The 12,283-nt window shown below is 47.6% G+C and overlaps 2 protein-coding genes across 2 annotated transcripts in view; both read left to right on the forward strand.

Moving 5' to 3' along the window:
- Positions 1–327: 327 nt before the first annotated feature.
- On the forward strand, positions 328–1,413 carry NEUROD1 (neuronal differentiation 1). The gene has a single exon (XM_067298515.1). It carries the CDS (start codon positions 328–330, stop codon positions 1,411–1,413), a length of 1,086 nt encoding a protein of 361 aa, XP_067154616.1.
- Positions 1,414–11,345: 9,932 nt separating this feature from the next.
- Positions 11,346–12,283, forward strand: part of CERKL (ceramide kinase like) — a gene marked incomplete at its 5' end in the record, with an annotated part of 60,830 nt that continues 59,892 nt past the window's right edge. Inside the window, one exon of the mRNA XM_067298980.1 lies at positions 11,346–11,511. Within this exon, the coding sequence (XP_067155081.1) occupies positions 11,346–11,511 (166 nt within the window). The remainder of the gene's footprint in view (positions 11,512–12,283) is intronic.

The raw sequence follows: 12,283 nt of genomic DNA on the forward strand, positions 1-12,283 counted from the left end.
GTTCCCCAGACGTTTTTACAAGCGCTTCGTCTACTCGCGTCGTGGCACTCCAGCTCCCTCCCGCAAACGTAATCTGCTTATATTCCCCGCTAATATCAGCAAGTTGCATAATGGCATTTGAGCATATGTCAACGTAATTATAAGGCAGGACCGCGGAGACAATTAGGAGTTCGCGGCGGCACCGGGGACGCCTCGGGGCCGCCCTCGGGGGCGCCGGGCGGGGCGCGGGGGGCGGCTCGTCCCTGCGCTGCGGGGGCCCGCGGCCGGGGCCGCCTGCCGGGCTGCTCACCGGGCCCCTTTCTGTCTCCTGTGCGCTAGCCTCTCACGATGACCAAATCGTACAGCGAGAGTGGGCTGATGGGCGAACCCCAGCCGCAGGGGCCCCCGAGCTGGACGGACGAGTGCCTCAGCTCCCAGGACGAGGAGCACGAGGCGGACAAGAAGGAGGAGGACCTCGAGGGTCTGCACGCCGAGGCCGAGGAGGACTCGCTGCGAAACGGCGAGGAGGAGGACGAGGAGGACGACTTGGATGAAGAGGAGGAGGAAGAGGAAGAGGAGGACGACGACGACCAGAAGCCCAAGAGGCGAGGCCCCAAGAAGAAGAAGATGACCAAGGCGCGCATGGAGCGGTTCAAGCTGCGGCGCATGAAGGCCAACGCGCGGGAGCGCAACCGCATGCACGGCCTGAACGCGGCCCTGGACAACCTGCGCAAGGTGGTGCCCTGCTACTCCAAGACGCAGAAGCTGTCCAAGATCGAGACGCTGCGCCTGGCGAAGAACTACATCTGGGCGCTCTCCGAGATCCTGCGCTCCGGCAAGAGCCCCGACCTGGTCTCCTTCGTGCAGACCCTGTGCAAGGGCCTGTCGCAGCCCACCACCAACCTGGTGGCCGGCTGCCTGCAGCTCAACCCGCGGACGTTCCTGCCCGAGCAGAGCCCCGACGTGGCGCCGCACCTGCCGCCGGCGGGCGCCTCCTTCCCGGCGCACCCGTACCCCTACCAGTCGCCGGGGCTGCCCAGCCCGCCCTACGGCACCATGGACAGCTCCCACCTCTTCCACGCCAAGGCGCCGCCCGGCTTCGGCGCCGCCCTCGAGCCCTTCTTCGAGGGCGGCCTGGGCGAGTGCGCCAGCCCCGCCTTCGACGGCCCGCTCAGCCCGCCCCTCAGCGTCAGCGGCAACTTCGCCTTCAAGCACGAGCCCGCCGGCGACTTCGACAAGGGCTTCGCCTTCAGCGTGCACTACCCCGCCGCCGCCGCCGCCCTGGCCGCCGCGCCCGCCCACGGGCCCGTCTTCGCCGCCGGCGCCGCCCGCTGCGACCTGCCCGTCGAGGGGCTGCTGCCCTACGAGGGCCACCCGCACCCGCACCACGAGCGCGGCCTCGGCGCCCCGCTCCACGCCATCTTCCACGACTGAGCCCCGCCGCCGCCGCCGCCGCCGCCTCGCTTGCGGAGGGCCGCGCCGCGCCGCGCCGCCGCTGCCTTGAGGAGGGAGGCGCAGGGAGCGCCCGCCCCTGCTCCCCGCCCCGTCGTGTCGCCCGACAGCTCCCTGAGGCTGCCCTGCAAGTCTGGTGCAGGCGCGTTCGGATCGTGTTAATCTTCTGATCGGGATAACAAAAATCACGAGCAATAATTAGGATCTATGCAATTTTTAAACTCGCAATGGGCCAATTACAAAATATATATGAAATCTATATTTTTCAACCAACGTTTTACTACTTGTTACCTTTCCCATGCTGAATTATTTTGTTGTGATTTTGTACAGAATTTTTAATGACTTTTTATAATGTGAATTTCCTATTTTAAACCATGCAGCTTCATCAATTTTTATACATATTGGAAAGGTAGAATTATATCTAATTTATACAAAATAATTTAAATAATTTAAACCAGCAGAAAAGTGCTTAGAAAAGTTATGTTGCCTTAGCACTTGTTTCCTTTCAAATAGTTAAAAAATGCACAATCCGGGCAATTTCTTTCCCATGAAAGTCTTTTTTTTTTTCCTCTCTTTCTCTCTCTTTTTTTCCTTTTCCCCTACAACAAGAACCAGATCCCTAGGTCTTGAGAAGATATAAGAACGAGAGACTTATTTTCTATTAAAACATATCAGTTCAACACATTACTTGCACAAACTTGTATATAAATATTATAAGCAAATGCCAACACCCTTTTTAAATCAAAAGCTGCTTGACTATCACATACAATTTGCACTGTTTCTTTTAAGTCTTTGAACCCCTTTGCATTCCGTGATTTTTTTGAAGAGATCTTGAAGATATTAATGTTTCCAGACAATATAAATGCATGATTTTATACATATTCACACAAGCCGTGGTTGTCATATACTCATATTATAAATCGGAGCCTAAAACTAATCAGGTTGTTAAAGTTGGGCTATATACCTATTGTAGTCGATTAGTATGGTAGCTTAAAACAAATTCAAACCATTTAATCCGTAATTAGAACAATAGCTATTGCATGTACAATGCAGTCCAGAATAAGTGCTGTTTGAAATGTAATGCTGGTTCAACTGGAATCAATCTGTACTGTAATTTTGTTTGTAATCCTGTATATTATGATGTAATGCACACTGGGATTTTAGAAAACATCTATTCTTTTGCAACAACATAGTATTGAACATTTGGTCGAATGTTGCATTTCTCCCTAAATGTGATTTTTTTTTTCCTTAGTGTAAGTAATTCCTATGGGATTATTGTTTTATTCGGATAGCTCATGAAAGGTGCGACACTTACTATTTGTAGAATAAAATTTGGACTAAAAAAAATAAAGGCACGGCTTCCTTGCTTATCTTGGGGTGGACGAGCGGGTATTTTGTTCGTTTGTTTACAGCGGACCTAGCGCTTCGCATCACTGAAGGGGGAGAAGGGGAGCAGAAAGGCAGCGCGGGTGGGAGCCGCGGAAGCCGTAACGGAGTTTTCCCTGCCGGTTGCGCGTTTGGGCTTTAGCAGCGCTCCGGCACCCATTTGGTCCTCCGCAGCCGCCGCGGCGCGGAAGGTACGCGCGCCGCCCGGTGCGCGCCGGCCGCTCTGCTGCCGCTCCCTTCCGCGCCAGGCGGCGGCGGCTGGAGGGCGGCTCTGCCCGGCTGCGCGCAGGGTTGCGCGGCGCCGGGCGGCCCCAGCGCGCCGCGGCGGCTGCCCGCGGTGCCGGTCGCCCTTCGCGACCTGCCTCCTCGCCAGACCCGCACCCCGCGGTTCCCTCTCTTCCCCGGCTGCTCCGCGGCTGCAGAAGCGCGGAGCCGCGACCCGCGGGAGCGCGGTTCCCCGCGGCACCGGGCGCGATCAACAGGTCTTTGCCCCGGGGGGAGGGACGGAAACCAGCGCGGGCTCCGCGCGTCCCTTGAAACACATCGTACACGAATCACAGACCGCAGGCACTTCATAAACTGCCCAAATTCAGCAGAAAGTGAACAGGCTCCCCTGTGAAGGAGGGCATTTTTCACGAGAAATCAAGCTATTAACTGCTATTTCCAAAGGTGTTTATAGCTACAGAAATCCAACACCATGGTGCTGAAAACCTGTATTTGTTTTGCAGTGTTCTTACTGCCAGTCTTTTGTGCTAAGAACACGCCGAAAATTAATTGCGAGGCTGGCTGATTCATTTTGCAGCAGCTCGCTCTCATTTTGCCCGAGCCTGCAGCTCTGCAATCCAAAATTGTTGCTGAATCTGGAAAGGAGGCGAGCAAAAGACAACTCTTCAAGCACCTGATTAACCCTTTCTAGTCAGTGCCAATATAGCTAAATATACCTTAGGTAACCTAAGGAGGGGACATGAGTGACAATTTTTAAGGTAAGATTGAAAAAGCTGACCCAGGCTTGTTTGCCTTTTGGTTATGCGCCTTCTTCTTAAACATAAGGATTCTTCTAGTCAGTCAAGGGGCAACTCGCATGCCACCATCTTTTATTCAAAGGCAGGCACAGATGTTCCTTCTGCAGGGGAGGTTTTAATTTATGAAAATGATATTGTTTATGCATGAATGCACTCTGCATAACACACAGTACTTCCATCTGATGAGAGAAATACCACAGAACCAGTGCCAATGTCAGGAACATATTCTGCAAATTTAGTCGCTTAAATGTTTAATGAATATTTGGAAGGCATTTCCAAATCACAAGAAACCTTTTCAATTACCTTTCCTTTTCCACAGTTAATAACAAAATCCAACTCCTCTAGCCAATGCAATTTACCTAAAAGATCCAACGAGGCTCTCTGAATGTTTGCTACCACAATACTTAAGAGGAAATAATATTTTAATGTTATGAGCAACATAATAAAGAAAATTAATTAGGCATTTTGGTAACTAGAGGCTCCATTTTACAAATCACTTGTGAGTTTTGCTATTTCAATTAGTTTAGTTTTTTCCCCCCTTATAATATATTGGAGTTCTTTTTTTATTTGCTGCTGCTTCTTATGCCTCTGTGCTATTTATTTTTTCTTACTGTTAATAATATCAGGCCAAATCCTGAAATCTGTACTCACGACTCCCACAGGAAGGTCTATCAAGGGCTCTTTCAAAGGAAAGAATTACTCACACTGTTCCTCTCCTATGAACATATCACTAATTAACTTAGGCTATAGTGGGATTATCTAACTTTCTCATGTGGAGGAGACTGTGGGGTTGAGTCATACCCACGTATATGCTAGGTAATCCAGAAGAGGCCTAGAACTTTCTTTTTATGGCTCTTTGCAACCAGTAGCTTTTCTCTTCTTCTTCATGCGTATTTCTCTGAGAGCAGAAATCATTCTGCCACTGGTGTGTGCTTGGGAAGACACCTGTAAAATCCCTGCAGGAACAGCACATGAGTAATCATCGTGGCTGGAAGCTTTTCCCTTCTCGGTTTTCCGAAGCAGCAGGAGAGGATCTGGAGGTTATTGATGCATGGAGGGCAGAGAGGTCTGTAACCATGGCACAGACCAGGGCATAGCCACAGACATCAAGAGACTGAAACCTCAGGTTTTACCTAACCTGAATGAAAAATGTGCCTGAATATCATGCGGCTTTGGCCCAGTGCCTTCGGTAGTACTCCCTGAGGGAATAAGGGCAGTCAGTAGCTTCAAGCAGGCTCGAGGTATCAGAAGTCACCAGAAGACAACATAGAGTTACTTCCTCCAGAAGCTAGTGTTCCAGAATTTTAATAAACTAATACTAGTAAGCAACATATAACCTCAGAGGTAATAGGAATTAATATAAATAATTCCAAACTACTTTTTGTGAGCAAATAAAACAAGCCTTTTATATCATCCATAATGCTAAAAAATCTTTCAGTTATTTCAACACTGTAACTGATCAAAATTGGATCCAGTATTATCGTAACAGTTGTTTTTAACATTTTCAAAACATAAAGTATCTCCTTTTTTAAAAGAAAAGACTATTAACAAGGTAGTATTCCTGCACAAAGATGAACCTGCCAAGTTGTTTTAAAAATTAGAGAGCTAAATTTCACTTCCTTGTTTATATATATAGTGTCTAAAGTCAAAATCACTCAGTTCTTACTCATTCCTGTTCAGGAAAGAACTCTCACAGAAATCAAAACTTGGAGTTTTGCCTGCTGAAGTAGCAGGGAAAATATGCAGAAATTGGTCATTGTTTTTATTCACCAAGATGGCTTGCGTAGTAATTATTTCAGAAATTACAAATGGTCTACACTCATTCCTTAGCTGCAAATTCCATATTACAAAGTCTTGAAAAACACAGTACATTAATACATATTGAATCAGTGAGCTGAAGACCTGCAAATAGACTGTTCTTTAAATATGTACATAAGTGTTTTTTAAATAATTCATATATGTATTTAACAAACCGTCAGAAGCTATGCAGTACAAAATTAAATCTGACAATGCTCTCAAAGCATTCTCTTAAGTATTTAGGTTGCCTACAGGGTATGTAAAACATAGAATATCAGTCCTGATTTTCAGTTCCTAGCTTGTAGTAGCTGGTAGCACAGAGTTAACTGCATTTTATATGAAACAAAATAGAAACAATTATGACCTAAGCTATTTACCAATGTTTTGGTGACAGAACAATAGAAAACAAGAGTCATAATAAATTTTATTATCTTAAAAAGATAACATGTTAACCTTAACACAAAGAAGAAATAAAATGATCCTCCCATCAACACATTCTCATTTTATATTCCTTTCCATTATCACATTTTTCTCTTCTGTTTTGATTAAGATCTCTTTCAGCTCCCATTTCTCTTAAGAACAACTTTAACCTTGAGTTTCAGACTTCATTTTTTTTTCCTACTTATCCCCGCATAATCCTTTCATTCCTTCTTCTTCTCCTTTTTGCAGACATTTCTCTCAAACCTATATTTGTCCATCTCCACAACTTCAGGCTTTATTTTCCTTCTTTGCTCTTTCCTCTCTCGCTCTTTTTGATGTTTTCCTTCTCCTTTTCAGACATTTATTCATCATCATCATCATCATCATCATCATAATAATGCTCTCTTCTATATATTATTTCTGCCATTTTTCTTCAGAATAATTAGCTTATGGCTGCACTCATTTCATAAAAAGCTTGGTGTTCTGCTTCATATCTCTTCTTTAAGTCCAGGAAAAAGAACACAACAAAGATGAATTAATATTGATAGTTATAGAAATAATAGATTCTTCTCTGGAGTAGCAATGAAAGAAGGAAAAATGCTTAGAAGGGCTAATATTTTGGGACTGAAAAGCTGAAGCATAACTGACCACACACTAAGCCTTTATTGTATAAGCAGGCACTGTAGCCAGAAAAACAGACAAGCCAAGGATATGCTGCCAATTTCAAAATTCAGATCCCTCCAGAAGTAAATTTCTATTAGCCTGTGATACAGTCCGGCTACCAGAAATGTCCAGCTGCATCCTCCAGATTGGTCAAAGGTTTTTTTCCTCACAGCATCCTCTATTGTCTTGTCTTGTCTTAATTCCCATTCCCTAATTTCAGCCTTCTGTTATCCATGGGTCAAAGACTGGCCTTCCAGTTCCTCAACTATTCACCTAATGGCATTCTTCTATTTGATTTCTTGAAGGAGAGGATTTATTTTCTGACAGTATGCTTTACCTCCTTGCTCTCCTCCAGTAACTACTGGCTCCACCTCTCTCGCTTCCTCTTCCTTCCAGGAGGTTATCCTGGTTCCTCTCGGTCTTCAGACGTTCTCCTAGAACGTTTCTGAATCTCTCAGATTTCTGAGAGTCCTGCTACTTGCTGGCATCTACAGACCCAGGGACCACTTCCTTCCTCAGGCGAGGAATATGGGCAGTTGGGAGAAGTTAGATTGTCCCCCAGGTCCTTGCTACTTCTCGCAGGGCCCAGGGCATGGCACGCCTCTCCTGGAAGGTCAGCTGCTCAAGGTCAGCGCCCTGACACCCCGCAGGGTCTCCTCCACCTCTGCTGAGGAGTACCTCTAAGCAGCCGTGGGGGGGACATCTCTCCTCCTTCACTCAAAGCTGCATTTAGGCTGAGGATCTCACCCTTGGTGTTTGCCTTAGCGACACCACAGCCATGCCTGCGCCTGGCCATCACCCTGGCCACTGACTTGACATCTCGGCTTGACCTCGGACCTGCCTCATCGCTACGGATTTGTCCGGCCATCGGGACTCCTGACTGGATGTGGTGACCACGCCGGCCCTGCCCTGCTCTCCTTGCTCAGCCACGGTGGGACTGCCCCTTGCCTGGGGCCCCACTGGCCTCGTGCTCCTCCTCGGCTCCTGCTCAACTCCACTTTCGGGGCAGCCTGCCCTTGCAGCTCCTTGACCCTTCTCCTCCCTCCTCCCTGGCTGTCAGGGCCCTAACGGGCCTTAACAGCCCTGAGCAGCCCCACCTGGGACCCCCACCCACCCCTGCTGCGCCCCAGGGCTGTATTTAAGCTCAGCCTGGGGCCATCAGCCCTAGGGGTGCTGTAGTGGTGCTGGGCTCTAGGCTTGCCTGCTACAGGCCCTGCTGATCTGGACTCTGACCTGCCTGCTTGCCCCATCGCCGCAGCCCTGTGGGGGCTCTCGGCCAGCCCCGGCTGCCAGCCCAGCCCAGCCTGGCGCTGCTCACCCTGCCCAGGTACCGTGGGACGGGCCCTGCCCTGCCCTGCTGCCTGGGTTTTGCTCCCTGCCCCGTGGGGAAGAGCTGGGGCACGTGCAGCCCCTTTTCCAGGGAAGTCCTGTGTGTGGAGGCTCCAGACACCGGTCTGGAAAAGGGTTAGGATATTTTACTGCTAGACTATTCTGCATTTTCTTCCAATTCAGTGTGACATAATCTGTGAAATGTGATATTAATTAAAAAAAAACCCAAACCCTGGAACTGATAAACTGAAAACTGATAGCCTTGCATAGAGTAGTAGTTTTCAAGGAAAACAAGTATCTGTCTCTTAGAAATGATTGTGATAATGGAGTAGTTGTAAACAGCAGTAAACCCACAGTGAACAAAATCATATATCCCTGAAATGATTTTTTGTTATTATATAAGACTTCCTTGATATTACTACTTCATATTTTCGTCTACTACATTTTTGTATCTTGACAGTTATTGGTTTAATATTCCCTTCAAGTAACATCAATAAAATGGTATTACAACTTTTACTGACATCAGTTGAAGGGTATTACAAGTCTCCTGGGAACTGTAATATTCTTTCAATGATGGCAGTGATAGCAGTATTGTTTTATGTCTCTAAGACAGTTATTAGCTTATCCTTTCCTTTACCTTATGAGAAATAATCTGGTATCAATATAATATATATGTAGATTGGGTAGGCTAATAAATGGTCTCAGAAACAAATAAAAAAGGCGGTAGTGGTTTGTAAAGAGCATAGAGCTTCAAAGATGATTCAATCGTTTTCTGTTCAATATTGCACTTTATCTTCTAGTTAATGATTTAACTTTCCTTTTGAATGACATCAGTGAAAACACATTAAAGCTCACTGATGTCAAAAAACTGATACAAGCTTGATTGGTTCATCTACTGTTGTAGTTGTCAGAATATTAAACTGGTGAGGCAAGTATGTTTGGCTTATTTTTTTCCTGCCTTGTCACTCATTTCTCTTTAGGTGAAAAAACTTATTTAGCACAAAACTTCCATATTTTGTACATAATTTCAATTGTTTACACTTTGTCTGATTATTCTGCAGTCAAGATATTTACCTTCCAGCAAAGAGTATCTATGGGACAAAAAAAATTAGCACAATTAAAAAAAAAAAAAAAAGTCAGAAGATCATTAACAGTTTTAAGGGAGCAGAAACATTGTGATGATGTTATAATTCAGAAGCACTGTTTTCCCTTGTTAATAAAACCTACTTTAAGCAGTCCTTTTTTAGTTAACATAATATTTTATCCATTTCATGTTAATTTTCTAGGAATATTTTTTATAACCCTGTAAAGACTGAGAACAATCTTATAATGGCAACAGTTGTCATTGGTGTGAACCTCTCAAGGAGTATGAAAGAGGGGAAAAATTCTCCACAAAAGATAAGTAATTACAAATCAAATAGAGAGTACTTTCACTCTCAATGTTTTTTCCATTACAATAAATATTAGATTTTTGAACAGTCACTGGGGGAAGGGGGAGAAGAGGCAAATTTGTCAGAACTACATCTCACTTAATGTTGAATCAATAATTTGATGTAAATTCAAAAGCACTTAAAGTTTGTTTATTTCCCAGATATTCAGAGCATACTTGAAACTCTGCAAAGTAATAAATGGGTCTAAGCAACTTGAGTATTAAAAGGCTGTACCATAGTGTCTTTTTAAGTTTCTTAAAACTGTCTTCTCAGCTATGCAATTAGCAACTTGGTACAAATTTTTATGGAATGATCAAGGAAGGCCACTTCATAGTCATTACATAGTGTATCATTTTGTGGACTTCAGCTGGCTTAATTACAGATGGTCAGATTTTCTCATATATCTAACATCACAAACATTACAGAAAGTCTTGGAAATTTTCGCATTTAAGTTTGAATTGCAATTCATGTTACTCATGATCCATGAAAGGCAATATATTTTTATTTTATTACTTTATTTCTTAGAGGGACATAATATGTTTATCTTATTATAAATACATACGAATAAACAGTTCAGTAATTTTATCGCCTAAAAATGTCTTTTCCACGCAGTAATAATTCACCATGAAACCATACAACTCAGAACTAAACCCCCCACTGTTTTTTTTTCTTTTTTCCACAAGTTAAGTCCTTACAGGCTCAGAAGCACCTTATAAATTGGAGTTGACACTGGAGCTCTAACACAATCGTCATCAGTGAATCTTACGATATCTGAGCAAAGCTGTCAGACCTGCAAACAGTAACATCTCCCACTAACAGCACGTGAGTAAAGCACGTCTCCCTCCTCTGCATTTAAGCAAGGCAGATGAGGGATGAGTCTCTGCAGCCTTCCAGGGATATCTTCTGCACTGGCCCATTTGTGACAGCACTTAATGCTGTTTGAGCTTACATTAGATTCTGACTCTGGCTTAAATATTTCTCATAACTGTTATGAGTGCACATCATAATTATGATACTTCTGTTTAGGTATATGATAATATTCAATTTTGCAATATGAAACTCAGCACAACATGTATCTTAATACTGAGCCATTGGCGAAGCTTGTGAACGGCTTGACTCTTCTAGTACGAAAGGGCTATTATCACTTTTGTTGTATGATAGTTTTCTGAAGCTAAATAATATTACTGATGATAATGAAAAGCAGAAGTCACTATAAAAGCGTCTTAGGGGATTCTAACAAAACACAACGTCAACTTTGGTAGCTAAACCCCCTCACCACTCTCCTCGGGGCAGCAAAGGGCGCTGGGGAGAACCCGGCCGTGGAACGCCGCAGCCTCTGGGCGGCTGTGGCCGTGTCCCCAAGGCACCGTGTAAAGCGGAAGGCGGCCTCGGCTCACCCTGGTTCCTAGAGCAGCTCCAGGAGCCGGTGCCCGGGCTGGCAGCTGTTCTTCCCCGCGCTACTCGGCAGGGCGCCGCGGCCGCGCCCCCGCTCCCGGCCCCGCTCCCGGCCCCGCTCCCGGCCCCGCTCCCGGCCCCGCTCCCGGCCCCGCTCCCGGCCCGCCGTTTCCCGGGCGACCGGCCGCGGGCGGGGCCGCCCCTGGGGCGGGGCGGGGCGGGGCGGGCGCTGCCTTGGCAGCCGCCGGGACGCGGCGAGCGCCGGCCGCAACCCCGCGCGGCGGCGGCGGGCGGTCGCGCCGCCATGCTGGGCGCCAGGGGCCCCTTGCTGCGCGCCCGGCCCGAGCGGTCGGTGGGCCCTGCCGGCGGCCGCCCCGGGCGGGGGGGCGCCCGGCCGGCCGCCCCCGCGCCGCCCTCCTCCTCCTCCTCCTCCTCCTCCGCGGCGGCGGGGCCCGAGGAGCGCAGGCGGCGGCGGCGGGTGGCCCCGCCGGGCAGGGCCGCCGCGCCGGCAGGGGCCGGGGCGGGGGAGGAGCCGCTGCTCCTCAGGGGCATCTTCGAGATCGGCCGGAGGAGCTGCGACGTGGTGCTGAGCGCCCGGCGGCTGCGCTGGAGCCCCATCCTGCCCGAGAGCCCCGCAGGTGGGACGGGGCCGGGAGCGGGGCCGGGAGCGGGGCCGCGCCGGGCGGCTGCGGCGGCGCCTCCCGGCCGGGGCCGGAGCCGGGGCCGGTGCCGGTCAGGGGGAGGGGGATGGACAGTCTCCATACACCGGGTTTGCAGTCAGCTAGCTAAAGCAGGTGATTTCTGGCATGTCGCTTCTCTTCAAGATTACGCTGGTGATAGAAAAGAAGCGGTTTATAACGCCACGAGTACCTCGGATCGGTCTTCCGGCTGTTCCTGGAAAGAGCCTGTACTCCTTTATACGTGATATTAAAAGTGCGAAACGTGGAGGACTGTGTTTTTACATCTTCTTAGCCCCAGGCAGCATAGTAAGAGGATTTGATTTCTTTCTGCTGCATCAGTCTTCCTCGTGTTAGTCTCCTTGACAGCTACGTAACTAGGGTGCAGAGGTGGGTACGGCTATCTGAGAGGTGCCGGAGTTTTGTGATGAGGCTTCTGTGTCCGACTGTCCTCACTCCACACCGCTGATGGAGTAGAGCGGGTAGAGCTTGGCCTCGTAGCCTTCCTTTGAGACTCTGTTTTGTTATTGTTTATTATCATTCTTGCTATTAAGGTCAACCTTGAAAGAAGTTTTTAGAAGAATCTGACTTGGAAACTCTTCCAATAAAGCCATGTGCTGTGCGAAAATACTATTTTAAAGGATTTGATCAAGTAAAACAAAATTCTACACAAAAATTTTAGAAGAAAAGGATCATGCCTCAAATTTATCCCAATCATCTGCTCCCCCCCCCA

This window comes from Apteryx mantelli, chromosome 6, assembly GCF_036417845.1.
Source record: "Apteryx mantelli isolate bAptMan1 chromosome 6, bAptMan1.hap1, whole genome shotgun sequence".
In the NCBI taxonomy this organism is placed as follows: Eukaryota; Metazoa; Chordata; class Aves; order Apterygiformes; family Apterygidae; genus Apteryx; species Apteryx mantelli.

Bases quoted from the DNA above. Each gene is read 5' to 3' on its own strand.
- NEUROD1 (XM_067298515.1), top strand. From the start codon at position 328: ATGACCAAATCGTACAGCGAGAGTGGGCTGATGGGCGAACCCCAGCCG.